At 43.9% G+C, this 15,560-nt stretch overlaps 1 protein-coding gene across 1 annotated transcript in view; it reads left to right on the top strand.

Annotated features, from left to right (window-relative positions):
* stab1 (stabilin 1) overlaps positions 1 to 15,560 on the top strand; it is a 169,129-nt gene that overhangs the window by 139,796 nt on the left and 13,773 nt on the right. The window contains exons 58-60 of the mRNA XM_084172495.1: positions 187 to 294; positions 704 to 897; positions 7,975 to 8,119. Of these exons, the coding sequence (XP_084028621.1) occupies positions 187 to 294; positions 704 to 897; positions 7,975 to 8,119 (447 nt within the window). The remainder of the gene's footprint in view (positions 1 to 186; positions 295 to 703; positions 898 to 7,974; positions 8,120 to 15,560) is intronic.

The raw sequence follows: 15,560 nt of genomic DNA, 5'->3' as shown, positions 1-15,560 counted from the left end.
AATAACTATAATAATACCTATAAATTGTTTTAGAAAAATAACTATACAACGTAATAATAACAATAAACTATAATATAACAATGACAACAATAACAATAACAATAATAATAAAGTAACTATGGACATAAAGTTGTATTGTAGGTGTGGGCCGTGTGTGATATAACTTTGTCTACTGTGGCCAATCAGAGAAGAAGCTGGTGTGTTCTCCAGAGTGCCATAGCAACGCTGTGTGTCTGCCCAACAACATCTGTCTCTGTCAGTCTCAGTATGTGGGGGACGGCTTCAACTGCACCGGTGGGTTGGAATCATTATTTAAACTCATTTATTACCCACAATCCAATTAGCTAATAGATTAATCCAATGTATTCATTCTAAATCCACACTCTTGGGGGTGGTGCGTCATGACTACGGGCCCAGAGTTTTTCCCAGACCATGTGACCTGACCAGGAAAAACTCCTTGGCCCTAAACATGACTGAAACAACGTTTAGCGAGTCTTGGGATGCGTCCAAAATGGCACCCTATTTCTGATAGAGTACTTATTTTGAGTAGTGCACTATATAGGGAATAGGGTGCTGTTTTAGATGCTATGTAGTTTGTTATAGTCACTATGGAAGATGTGGGCACTAATTAGGAAATAGGGTGCCATTTGAGACTAAGCCTTGCTGTTTTGTGTTAATTCTTCTCCCTCTCTGTCTCCCCCAGCTCCTGATCTGTGTGCGGAGTACAACGGGGGCTGCCACCAGCATGCAGCCTGTCTCCAGACAGACCTGCAGGTCAACTGTACGTGTCTGTCTGGCTACGAGGGTGACGGCTCTGTCTGCTCACCTATCAACAGGTGTGTCGCAGAGACCAACGGAGGATGCAGTGACTTCGCTACTTGCCTGTTCACAGGGCCTGTGAGTGGTGGCTTCATATTAACGTTTTTCTGGCTCTTTCTCCATTGTCTTTCCTTCCTGTTGAACACGGAACGAGGGAGAGCTCAGGTTTGTTGTTTTGTAAAGTTTTGAAAGTCTCTGAAAAAGTGTTCTAGTGATAAAGTCTGGTTACTAACTAGCTACCTTTTTGAGTTTTGATCCTGCGACGTGGTTGGCATCAGTTGCTGGGACCGCTACTATCAAATCAAATCAAATTATATTTGCCACATGCGCCGAATACAACAGGTGTAGACCTTACAGTGAAATGCTTACGTACAAGCCCTTAACCAACAATGCAGTTTTAAGAAAAATAAGTGTTAAGTAAAGAAATTGATAAGTAAAAAAATAATGCAAATAGTCCGGGGGTGGTTGGACAATGCAAATAGTCCGGGGGTGGGGGGACAATGCAAATAGTCCGGGGGTGGGGGGACAATGCAAATAGTCCGGGTAGCCATGATTAGCTGGATAACCCACCACCAGCCCAGGTGACAGGCAGATAGTGGCCAAGTTCCTGAGGTTCAAGGACAAGGTAGCTGTTCTGGAAAGAGCCAAGAACTTGAGAGGAACGTATATCTTCCTCAACGAGGACTATCCTGAAGCTGTGCGCCAGAAGAGGAAAGAATTTATCCCAGCCATAAAAGCTGCCAGAGCCCTTGGAGACATTGCATACGTCCGCTATGACAGGCTCATTGTCCACCCTCCCTCCAAACAGGCTGGAAGGGATGAGAGAGCCAAGCCTTTGGGTTCGTAGCTTTAACTTAACCTGCAGCACACACACACCAATTGATTAATGGGCTGCTGAATGTATATATTTTGTTATTTTCCATATTATGTCTATCTCTGATAAGCTGCCCAGGAAAGGGCTGAAAAAATTGCCAAAGTATTCATCCCACTTGGCGTTTTTTCCTATTTTGTTGCATTACAACCTGTAATTTAAATGGATTTTTATTTGGATTTCATGTAATGGACATACACAAAATAGTCCAAATTGGTGAAGTGAAATGAAAAAAATAACTTGTTTAAAAAGATTCTAAAAAATAAATAACGTAAAAGTGGTTCATGCAGAATGTATTCACCCCCTTTGCTATGAAACCCCTAAATAAGATCTGGTGCAACCAATTACCTTCAGAAGTCACATAATTAGTTAAATAAAGTCCACCTGTGTGCAATCTAAGTGTCACATGATCTCAGTATATATACACCTGTTCTGAAAGGCCCCAGAGTCTGCAACACCACTAAGCAAGGGGCACCACCAAGCAAGCGGCACCATGAAGACCAAGGAGCTCTCCAAACAGGTCAGGGACAAAGTTGTGGAGAAGTACAGATCAGGGTTGGGTTATAAAAAAAATATCAGACACTTTGAACATCCCACGGAGCACCATCAAATCCATTATTAAAAAATTGAAAGAATATGGCACCACAACAAACCTGCCAAGAGAGGGCCACCCACCAAAACTCATGGACCAGGCAAGGAGGGCATTAATCAGAGGCAACAAAGAGACCAAAGATAACCCTGAAGGAGCTGCAAAGCTCCACAGCGGAGATTGGAGTATCTGTCCATAGGACCACTTTAAGCCGTACATTCCACAGAGCTGGGCTTTACGGAAGAGTGGCCAGAAAAAAGCCATTGCTTAAAGAAAAAAATAAGCAAACACGTTTGGTGTTCGCCAAAAGGCATGTTGGAGACTCCCCAAACATATGGAAGAAGGTACTCTGGTCAGATGAGACTAAAATTGAGCTTTTTGGCCATCAAGGAAAACGCTATGTCTGGCGCAAACCCAACACCTCTCATCACCCCGAGAACACCATCCCCACAGTGAAGCATGGTGGTGGCAGCATCATGCTGTGGGGATGTTTTTCATTGGCAGGGACTGGGAAACTGGTCAGAATTGAAGGAATGATGGATGGCGCTAAATAGAGGGAATTTCTTGAGGGAAACCTGTTTCAGTCTTCCAGAGATTTGAGACTGGGACGGAGGTTCACCTTCCAGCAGGACAATGACCCTAAGCATACTGCTAATGCAACACTCGAGTGGTTTAAGGGGAAACATTTAAATGTCTTGGAATGGCCTAGTCAAAGCCCAGACCTCAATCCAATTGAGAATCTGTGGTATGACTTAAAGATAATAATTAATTTGCATTTTATTGCATGACATAAGTATTTGATCACCTACCAACCAATAAGAATTCCGGCTCTCACAGACCTGTTTGTTTTTCTTTAAGAAGCCCTCCTGTTCTCAACTCAATAGTGGTCTAAGGCACTGCATCGCAGTGCTAGCTGTGCCACTAGAGATCCTGGTTCGAATCCAGGCTCTGTCGCAGCCGGCCGCGACCGGGAGACTCATGGGCAGCGCACAATTGGCCTAGCGTTGTCCAGGGTAGGGGAGGGAATGGCCGGCAGGGATGTAGCTCAGTTGATAGAGCATGGTGTTTGCAACGCCAGGGTTGTGGGTTCGATTCCCACGGGGGACCAGTATGAAAAAAATAATATATATGTATTCACTAACTGTAAGTCGCTCTGGATAAGAGCGTCTACTAAATGACTAAAATGTAAATTACCTGTATTACTGCACCTGTTTGAACTCGTTACCTGTATAAAAGACACCTGTCCACACACTCAATCAAACAGACGCCAACCTCTCCACAATGGCCAAGACCAGAGAGCTGTGTAAGGACATCAGGGATAAAATTGTAGACCTGCACAAGGCTGGGATGGGCTACAGGACAATAGGCAAGCAGCTTGGTGAGAAGGCAACAACTGTTGGCGCAATTATTACAAAATGGAAGAAGTTCAAGATGACGGTCAATCACCCTCGGTCTGGGGCTCCATGCAAGATCTCACCTCGTGGGGCATCAATGATCATGAGGAAGGTGAGGGATCAGCCCAGAACTACACGGCAGGACCTGGTCAATGACCTGAAGAGAGCTGGGACCAGTCTCAAAGAAAACCATTAGTAACACACTACGCCGTCATGGATTAAAATCCTGCAGCGCACGCAAGGTCCCCCTGCTCAAGCCAGCGCATGTCCAGGCCCGTCTAAAGTTTGCCAATGACCATCTGGATGATCCAGAGGAGGAATGGGAGAAGGTCATGTGGTCTGATGAGACAAAAATAGAGCTTTTTGGTCTAAACTCCACTCGCCGTGTTTGGAGGAAGAAGAAGGATGGGTACAACCCCAAGAACACCATCCCAACCGTGAAGCATGGAGGTGGAAACATCACTATTTGGGAATGCTTTTCTGCAAAGGGGACAGGACGACTGCACCGTATTGAGGGGAGGATGGATGGGGCCATGTATCGCGAGATCTTGGTCAACAACCTCCTTCCCTCAGTAAGAGCATTGAAGATGGGTCGTGGCAACTAAGGCGTGGCTCCGTAAGAAGCATCTCAAGGTCCTGGAGTGGCCTAGCCAGTCTCCAGACCTGAACCCAATAGAAAATCTTTGGAGGGAGCTGAAAGTCCGTATTGCCCAGCGACAGCCCCGAAACCTGAAGGATCTGGAGAAGGTCTGTATGGAGGAGTGGGCCAAAATCCCTGCTGCCTACCGGAAACGTATGATCTCTGTAATTGCAAACAAAGGTTTCTGTACCAAATATTAAGTTCTGCTTTTCTGATGTATCAAATACTTACAGTGGGGGAAAAAAGTATTTAGTCAGCCACCAATTGTGCAAGTTCTCCCACTTAAAAAGATGAGAGAGGCCTGTAATTTTCATCATATGTACACGTCAACTATGACAGGCATATTGAGGAAAAAAAATCCAGAAAATCACATTGTAGGATTGTTTATGAATTTATTTGCAAATTATGGTGGAAAATAAGTATTTGGTCACCTACAAACAAGCAAGATTTCTGGCTCTCACAGACCTGTAATTTCTTCTTTAAGAGGCTCCTCTGTCCTCCACTTGTTACCTGTATTAATGGCACCTGTTTGAACTTGTTATCAGTATAAAAGACACCTGTCCACAACCTCAAACAGTCACACTCCAAACTCCACTATGGCCAAGACCAAAGAGCTGTCATAGGACACCAGAAACAAAATTGTAGACCTGCACCAGGCTGGGAAGACTGAATCTGCAATAGGTAAGCAGCTTGGTTTGAAGAAATCAACTGTGGGAGCAATTATTAGGAAATGGAAGACATACAAGACCACTGATAGTCTCCCTCGATCTGGGGCTCCACGCAAGATCTCACCCCTTGGGGTCAAAATGATCACAAGAACGGTGAGCAAAAATCCCAGAACCACACGGGGGGACCTAGTGAATGACCTGCAGAGAGCTGGGACCAAAGTAACAAAGCCTACCATCAGTAACACACTACGCCGCCAGGGACTCAAATCCTGCAGTGCAAGACGTGTCCCCCTGCTTAAGCCAGTACATGTCCAGGCCTGTCTGAAGTTTGCTAGAGTGCATGTGGATGATCCAGAAGAGGATTGGGAGAATGTCATATGGTCAGATGAAACCAAAATATAACTTTTTGGTAAAAACTCAACTCGTCGTGTTTGGAGGACAAAGAATGCTGAGTTGCATCCAAAGAACACCATACCTACTGTGAAGCATGGGGGTGGAAACATCATGCTTTGGGGCTGTTTTTCTGCAAAGGGACCAAGACGACTGATCCATGTAAAGGAAAGAATGAATGGGGCCATGTATCGTGAGATTTTGAGTGAAAACCTCCTTCCATCAGCAAGGGCATTGAAGATGAAACGTGGCTGGGTCTTTCAGCATGACAATGATCCCAAACACACTGCCCGGGCAACGAAGGAGTGGCTTCGTAAGAAGCATTTCAAGGTCCTGTAGTGGCCTAGCCAGTCTCCAGATCTCAACCCCATAGAAAATCTTTGGAGGGAGTTGAAAGTCTGTGTTGCCCAGCGACAGCCCCAAAACATCACTGCTCTAAAGGAGATCTGCATGGAGGAATGGGCCAAAATACCAGCAACAGTGTGTGAAAACCTTGTGAAGACTTACAGAAAACGTTTGACCTGTGTCATTGCCAACAAAGGGTATATAACAAAGTATTGAGAAACTTTTGTTATTGACCAAATACTTATTTTCCACCATAATTTGCAAATCAATTCATTAAAAATCCTACAATGTGATTTTCTGGATTTTTTTCTTCTCATTTTGTCTGTCATAGTTGACATGTACCTATGATGAAAATTACAGGCCTCTCTAATCTTTTTAAGTGGGAGAACTTGCACAATTGGTTGCTGACTAAATACTTTTTCCCCACTGTATGTCATGCAATAAAATGCAAATTAATTACTTAAAAATCATACTATGTGATTTTCTGGATTTTTGTTTTAGATTCCGTCTCTCACAGTTGAAGTGTACCTATGATAAAAATTACAGACCTCTACATGCTTTGTAAGTAGGAATACCTGCAAAATCGGCAGTGTTTCAAATACTAGTTCTCCCCACTGTATGCACGCTCAAGTTCTGTTTTTTTGTCTTATTTCTTGTTTCTTTCACAATAAAATATATGTTGCATCTTCAAAGTGGTAGGCATGTTGTGTAAATCAAATGATACAAACCCCCAAAAATCAATTTTAATTCCAGGTTGTAAGGCAACAAAATAGGAAAAATGCCAAGGGGGGTGAATACTTTCGCAAGCCACTGTAGCCTTAGAAATATGGTTCATGAAATCAATAACTTGCTAACATCCGATAACATTCATATAGTAGCCATTTCTGAGACTCACTTAGATAATTCATTTGATACAGCAGTAGCAATACGAGGATATAACATCTCTAGAAGAGACAGGAATGCAGTATCTAAATAATATGTGTGAAATGCTTGATAGTGTATGTGATGTAAATACAGAGAGGTCTACTTTCTTGGGGACCTGAATATTGACTGGTTTTCATCAAGCTGTCCGCTCAAGAGGAAGCTTCTCACTGTAACCAGTGCCTGTAATCTGGTTCAGGTTATTAAATCAACCTGCCAGGGTGTTTACAAACACTACAGGAACAAGATCATCCACATGTATTGATCACATTTTTACTAATACTGTAGAACTTTGTTCTAAAGCTGTATCCGTACCCATTGGATGCAGTGATCACAATATAGTGGCTATATCCAGGAAAGCCAAAGTTCCAACAGCTGGGCCTAAAATAGTGTATAAGAGATCATACAAATGATTTAGCGGTGACTCTTATGTGGATGATGTTAAAAATATTTGTTGGTCTGATGTGATTAATAAGGAGCATCCAGACGCTGCACTTGATGAATTTAACGAAATTCCTTCTTCCAATGATTGATAAACATGCACCTGTTAGTAAACTGATTGTTAGAACTGTTAAGGCTCCATGGATTGATGAGGAATTGAAAAACTGTCTGGTTGAAAGAGACGGGGCAGAAGGAGTGGCTAATAAGTCTGGCTGCACATCTGACTGGCTGACTTACTGCAAATAGAGAAATTATGTGACTAAACTCAACAAAAAGAAGAAGAAACTGTATTATGAAACCAAGATCAATGATATAAAGAGTGATGGAAAAAAACTTGAGTACTTTAAATGAAATTATGGGCAGAAAGACAAATTCAACTCCATCTTTCATCAAATCAGATGGCTTATTCATCACAAAACCATTTGATGTTGCCAATTATTTTAATTATTACTTCATTGGCAAAGTGGGCAACCTTAGGCAGGAAATGCCAACAACGAACAGTGAGCCATCGTATTCATGCAAAAAAAACAAAAGTTAGAATTTTGTAAAGTTAGTGTGGGAGAGTTGGAGAAATTATTGTTATCGATCATTGATGACAAACCTCCTGGCATTGACAACTTAGATGGAAAGCTACTGAGGATGGTAGCTGACTCTATAGCCACTCCTATCTGTCATATCTTTAATCTGAGCCTAGAGGAAAGTCTTTGTCCTCAGGCCTGGAGGGAAGCCAAAGTAATTCCGCTACCCAAGAGTGGTAAAGCTGCCTTTACTGGTTCTAACAGCAGACCTATCAGCTTGCTGACAGCTCTTAGCAAACAGTTGGAAAAAATGGTTTGACGAAATATGAATGAGCGTCACTATACATAGTAATGTCCTGATGTGTTTTATCCTATCAGAATGAGCGTCAGTGCGAGTGTCTTGATGGGTACGTGGGGAACGGGCTCCAGTGTCTGGAGAAGGTGGTTCCTCCCATCGACCGCTGTCTGGAGGAGAATGGAGGATGTGACCCCCAGGCTACATGCAAGGACCTGCACTACCACAGTAAGAACTGACCTAGGACCTGCACTACCACAGTAAGAACTGAACTAGGACCTGCACTACCACAGTAAGAACTGACCTAGGACCTGCACTACCACACAGTAAGAACTGAACTAGGACCTGCACTACCACAGTAAGAACTGAACTAGGACCTGCACTACCACAGTAAGAACTGACCTAGGACCTGCACTACCACAGTAAGAACTGAACTAGGACCTGCACTACCACAGTAAGAACTGACCTAGGACCTGCACTACCACAGTAAGAACTGAACTAGGACCTGCACTACCACAGTAAGAACTGACCTAGGACCTGCACTACCACAGTAAGAACTGACCTAGGACCTGCACTACCACAGTAAGAACTGAACTAGGACCTGCACTACCACAGTAAGAACTGAACTAGGACCTGCACTACCACAGTAAGAACTGAACTAGGACCTGCACTACCACAGTAAGAACTGAACTAGGACCTGCACTACCACAGTAAGAACTGACCTAGGACCTGCACTACCACAGTAAGAACTGAACTAGGACCTGCACTACCACAGTAAGAACTGAACTAGGACCTGCACTACCACAGTAAGAACTGAACTAGGACCTGCACTACCACAGTAAGAACTGAACTAGGACCTGCACTACCACAGTAAGAACTGACCTAGGACCTGCACTACCACAGTAAGAACTGACCTAGGACCTGCACTACCACAGTAAGAACTGACCTAGGACCTGCACTACCACAGTAAGAACTGAACTAGGACCTGCACTACCACAGTAAGAACTGACCTAGGACCTGCACTACCACAGTAAGAACTGAACTAGGACCTGCACTACCACAGTAAGAACTGAACTAGGACCTGCACTACCACAGTAAGAACTGACCTAGGACCTGCAATACCACAGTAAGAACTGAACTAGGACCTGCACTACCACAGTAAGAACTGAACTAGGACCTGCACTACCACAGTAAGAACTGAACTAGGACCTGCACTACCACAGTAAGAACTGAACTAGGACCTGCACTACCACAGTAAGAACTGAACTAGGACCTGCACTACCACAGTAAGAACTGAACTAGGACCTGCACTACCACAGTAAGAACTGAACTAGGACCTGCACTACCACAGTAAGAACTGAACTAGGACCTGCACTACCACAGTAAGAACTGACCTAGGACCTGCACTACCACAGTAAGAACTGACCTAGGACCTGCACTACCACAGTAAGAACTGAACTAGGACCTGCACTACCACAGTAAGAACTGACCTAGGACCTGCACTACCACAGTAAGAACTGAACTAGGACCTGCACTACCACAGTAAGAACTGACCTAGGACCTGCACTACCACAGTAAGAACTGAACTAGGACCTGCACTACCACAGTAAGAACTGAACTAGGACCTGCACTACCACAGTAAGAACTGACCTAGGACCTGCAATACCACAGTAAGAACTGAACTAGGACCTGCACTACCACAGTAAGAACTGAACTAGGACCTGCACTACCACAGTAAGAACTGAACTAGGACCTGCACTACCACAGTAAGAACTGAACTAGGACCTGCACTACCACAGTAAGAACTGAACTAGGACCTGCACTACCACAGTAAGAACTGAACTAGGACCTGCACTACCACAGTAAGAACTGAACTAGGACCTGCACTACCACAGTAAGAACTGAACTAGGACCTGCACTACCACAGTAAGAACTGACCTAGGACCTGAACTGCCACAGTAAGAACTGACCTAGGACCTGCACTACCACAGTAAGAACTGAACTAGGACCTGCACTACCACAGTAAGAACTGAACTAGGACCTGCACTACCACAGTAAGAACTGAACTAGGACCTGCACTACCACAGTAAGAACTGACCTAGGACCTGCACTACCACAGTAAGAACTGACCTAGGACCTGCACTACCACAGTAAGAACTGAACTAGGACCTGCACTACCACAGTAAGAACTGAACTAGGACCTGCACTACCACAGTAAGAACTGAACTAGGACCTGCACTACCACAGTAAGAACTGAACTAGGACCTGCACTACCACACAGTAAGAACTGAACTAGGACCTGCACTACCACAGTAAGAACTGAACTAGGACCTGCACTACCACACAGTAAGAACTGAACTAGGACCTGCACTACCACAGTAAGAACTGAACTAGGACCTGCACTACCACACAGTAAGAACTGAACTAGGACCTGCACTACCACAGTAAGAACTGAACTAGGACCTGCACTACCACACAGTAAGAACTGAACTAGGACCTGCACTACCACAGTAAGAACTGAACTAGGACCTGCACTACCACACAGTAAGAACTGAACTAGGACCTGCACTACCACAGTAAGAACTGAACTAGGACCTGCACTACCACAGTAAGAACTGAACTAGGACCTGCACTACCACAGTAAGAACTGACCTAGGACCTGCACTACCACAGTAAGAACTGAACTAGGACCTGCACTACCACAGTAAGAACTGAACTAGGACCTGCACTACCACAGTAAGAACTGAACTAGGACCTGCACTACCACAGTAAGAACTGAACTAGGACCTGCACTACCACACAGTAAGAACTGAACTAGGACCTGCACTACCACAGTAAGAACTGAACTAGGACCTGCACTACGACACAGTAAGAACTGAACTAGGACCTGCACTACCACAGTAAGAACTGAACTAGGACCTGCACTACCACAGTAAGAACTGAACTAGGACCTGCACTACCACAGTAAGAACTGACCTAGGACCTGCACTACCACAGTAAGAACTGACCTAGGACCTGCAATACCACAGTAAGAACTGACCTAGGACCTGCACTACCACAGTAAGAACTGAACTAGGACCTGCACTACCACAGTAAGAACTGACCTAGGACCTGCACTACCACACAGTAAGAACTGAACTAGGACCTGCACTACCACAGTAAGAACTGACCTAGGACCTGCACTACCACAGTAAGAACTGAACTAGGACCTGCACTACCACAGTAAGAACTGAACTAGGACCTGCACTACCACAGTAAGAACTGAACTAGGACCTGCACTACCACAGTAAGAACTGAACTAGGACCTGCACTACCACACTTCGCTCCGCCATTTCCTGGTTGTAAAAATGTGAATAGTTTTCCTAATTCCAGTTTGCGACAAAACAAGCAAAGTATAGTGTAGAGAATCAATGTAAACCGCTGTGAAATATAATCTCCATAACCAAAAATGTTGTATTTTCAGCTGTTTGAAGCTGGTGGACAAAACCGAAAGTAAAAGACGCAAAAACTAAACTTAAGAACTGGAAGCCTAGAAATAGAAATAGAGCACATAGAACACTGTGTTGTTGTTACGTCTGGAATTGTGACATGAATAACTAAACGTCTATTTAGTGTTGACAGTAATACTGCCAGTGCCAATAATATATATCTGAAAACAATAACGTTATGCCTACCTGTGTTGATTTTCGATCACAGGCTTATTGCCTAGGCAGGCATTTGGCTGGGAAACTCGAGGAACTCCGATTTCAAGAGAATACTATTGTGTAGAAGGAACTATACTAGCTAAATGTATATCTTTTTCCCCACTCACCCATCAATAATGAGAAAGTGAAAACATGTTTTTAGAAATGTTTGTAAATTTATTGAAAATGAAATACAGAAATACACTATATATACAAAAGTATGTGGACGCCCCTTCAAATTAGTGGATTCTATTTCAGCCACACCTGTTGTTGACAGGTGTATAAAATCGAGCACACAGCCATGCAATCTCCACAGACAAACATTGGCAGTAGAATGGCCTTACTGAAGAACTCAGTGACTTTCAACGTGGCACCGTCATAGGATGCCACCTTTCCAACAAGTCAGTTCGTCAAATTTCTCCCCTGCTAGAGCTCGCCGCCATTGGACTCTGGAGCAGTGGAAACACGTTCTCTGGAGTGATGAATCACGCTTCACCATCTGGCAGTCCGACAGATGAATCTGGGTTTGGCGGATGCCAGGAGAACGCTTCCTGCCCCATTGCATAGTGCCAACTGTAAAGTTTGGTGGAGGATGAATAATGGTCTGGGGCTGTTTTTCATGGTTCGGGCTAGGCCCCTTAATTCCAGTGAAGGGAAATCTTAACGCTACAGCATACAATGACATTCTAGACGATTCTGTGCTTCCAACTTTGTGGCAACAGTTTGGGGAAGGCCCTTTCCTGTTTCAGCATGACAATGCCCCCATGCATAAAGCTAGGTCCATACAGAAATGGTTTGTTGAGATCGGTGTGGAAGAACTTGACTGGTCTGCACAGAGCCCTGACCTCAACCCCATCGAACACCTTTGGGATGAATTGGAAAGCCGACTGCGAGCCAGGCCTAATCGCCCAACATCAGTGCCCGACCTCACTAATGCTCTTGTGGCTGAATGGAAGCAAGTCCCCGCAGCAATGTTCCAACATCTAGTGGAAAGCCTTCCCAGAAGAGTGGAGGCTGTTATAGCAGCAAAGGGGGGACCAACTCCATGATTTTGGAATGAGATGTTGACCAAGTTAGTATTATTGTAGCTGTCTACCACAGCATATTAGAGTTGAAATTAAATAATGAATATGAGCTGAAAGTGCAGACTTTCAGCTTTAATTTGAAGGTATTTACATCCAAATGGGGTGAACGGGTGTAGGAATTACAGTGCTCTCGGTCAATCCAAAATGTTAATAAACCTCAAACATGAATATTTAAGAAAGTAAAAGTGAGGTTTTGGCTTTCTTTGGAGAATATCTACGTGTGCAGAATTATTGGGCAACTATTAGTGTGCAGAATTATTATGCAACTAAATGAAAAACGAAAAGTTCCCCATCTCACTTGTTTATTTTCATCTGTTAAAGTGAGAAAAATAAACAAACTCAAAATGTACAAATAAACATTAATGACATTTATTTTTTAAATTCTGTCCAATAACAGTCATAAGCCTTCCATCCATGGAGTCTGTCCGTTTCTGGATCTGTTGACAATGAACTTTTTGTGCAGCAGCAACCACAGCCTCCCGGACACTGGTCAGAGAGGGGTACTGTTTTCCTTCACCGTAAATCCACCGTTTAAGAAGGACCACAGGTTCTCAATAGGGTTTAGGTCAGGTGAGGACGGGGGGCCATGTCATTATTCTTTCATCTTTAAGGCCTTTACTGGCTAGCCACGCAGTGGAGTACTTCGATGCATGCGATGGAGAATTGTCCTGCATAAAAATCATGGTCTTCTTGAAAGATGCAGACTTTTTCCTGTACCACTGCTTGAAGTGTCTTCTAAAAACTGGCAGTAGGTTTGGGAGTTGAGTTTGAGTCCATCTTCAACCCGAAAAGATCCAAATACAGTGGGGGAAAAAAGTATTTAGTCAGCCACCAATTGTGCAAGTTCTCCCACTTAAAAAGATGAGAGAGGCCTGTAATTTTCATCATAGGTACACGTCAACTATGACAGACAAATTGATAAAAGAAAATCCAGAAAATCACATTGTAGGATTTTTTATGAATTTATTTGCAAATTATGGTGGAAAATAAATATTTGGTCAATAACAAAAGTTTCTCAATACTTTGTTATATACCCTTTGTTGGCAATGACACAGGTCAAATGTTTTCTGTAAGTCTTCACAAGGTTTTCACACACTGTTGCTGGTATTTTGGCCCATTCCTCCATGCAGATCTCCTCTAGAGCAGTGATGTTTTGGGGCTGTCGCTGGGCAACACGGACTTTCAACTCCCTCCAAAGATTTTCTATGGGGTTGAGATCTGGAGACTGGCTAGGCCACTCCAGGACCTTGAAATGCTTCTTACGAAGCCACTCCTTCGTTGCCCGGGCGGTGTGTTTGGGATCATTGTCATGCTGAAAGACGCAGCCACGTTTCATCTTCAATGCCCTTGCTGATGGAAGGAGGTTTTCACTCAAAACCTCACGATACATGGCCCCATTCATTCTTTCCTTTACACGGATCAGTCGTCCTGGTCCCTTTGCAGAAAAACTGCCCCAAAGCATGATGTTTCCAACCCCATGCTTCACAGTAGGTATGGTGTTCTTTGGATGCAACTCAGCATTCTTTGTCCTCCAAACACGACGAGTTGAGTTTTTACCAAAAAGTTATATTTTGGTTTCATCTGACCATATGACATTCTCCCAATCCTCTTCTGGATCATCCAAATGCACTCTAGCAAACTTCAGACGGGCCTGGTCATGTACTGGCTTAAGCAGGGGGACACGTCTGCACTGCAGGATTTGAGTCCCTGGCGGCGTAGTGTGTTACTGATGGTAGGCTTTGTTACTTTGGTCCCAGCTCTCTGCAGGTCATTCACTAGGTCCCCCCGTGTGGTTCTGGGATTTTTGCTCACCGTTCTTGTGATCATTTTGACCCCACAGGGTGAGATCTTGCGTGGAGCCCCAGATCGGGGGAGATTATCAGTGGTCTTGTATGTCTTCCATTTCCTAATAATTGCTCCCACAGTTGATTTCTTCAAACCAAGCTGCTTACCTATTGCAGATTCAGTCTTCCCAGCCTGGTGCAGGTCTACAATTTTGTTTCTGGTGTCCTTTGACAGCTCTTTGGTCTTGGCCATAGTGGAGTTTGGAGTGTGACTGTTTGAGGTTGTGGACAGGAGTCTTTTATACTGATAACAAGTTCAAACAGGTGCCATTAATACAGGTAACGAGTGGAGGACAGAGGAGCCTCTTAAAGAAGAAGTTACAGGTCTGTGAGAGCCAGAAATCTTGCTTGTTTGTAGGTGACCAAATACTTATTTTCCACCATAATTTGCATATAAATTCATTAAAAATCCTACAATGTGATTTTCTGGATATTTTTTTCTCATTTTGTCTGTCATAGTTGACGTGTACCTATGATGAAAATTACAGGCCTCTCTCATCTTTTTAAGTGGGAGAACTTGCACAATTGGTGGCTGACTAAATACTTTTTTTCCCCACTGTAGCTCATCTTTAATAATACCAGCCCATACCAGTACCCCACCTCCACCTTGCTGGCGTCTGAGTCGAAGTGGAGCTCTGTGCCCATTACTGATCCAGCCACGGGCCCGTCCATCTGGTCCGTCCAAGAGTCACTCATCTCATCAGTCCATAAAACCTTTGAAAAATCTGTCTTCAGATATTTCTTGGCCCAGTCTTGACGTTTCAACTTATGGGTCTTGTTCAGTGGTGGTCGGGTTTCAGCCTTCCTTACCTTGGCCCTGTCTCTGAGCACTGAACACCTTGTACTTCTGGGCACTCCAGGTAGGTTGCAGTTCTGGAATATGACAGCACTGGAGGATAATGGGTTCCTGGTAGCTTCACCTTTGATTCTTCTCAAATCTTTGGCAGTTAATTTGCGTCTATTTTTCTCAACACGGTTCTTGCAACCCTGTTGACTATTTGCAACAAAACATTTGATGGTTCTGTCCCTCTGAAATACTTTTTGCAATTTTTGACTT

This window comes from Coregonus lavaretus (assembly GCF_964263955.1).
Source record: "Coregonus lavaretus genome assembly, chromosome: 12".
Lineage (NCBI taxonomy): Eukaryota > Metazoa > Chordata > Actinopteri > Salmoniformes > Salmonidae > Coregonus > Coregonus lavaretus.
The sequence above is the reverse complement of the archived record's forward strand: the minus strand, read 5'-3'. Positions and strand labels throughout refer to the sequence as shown.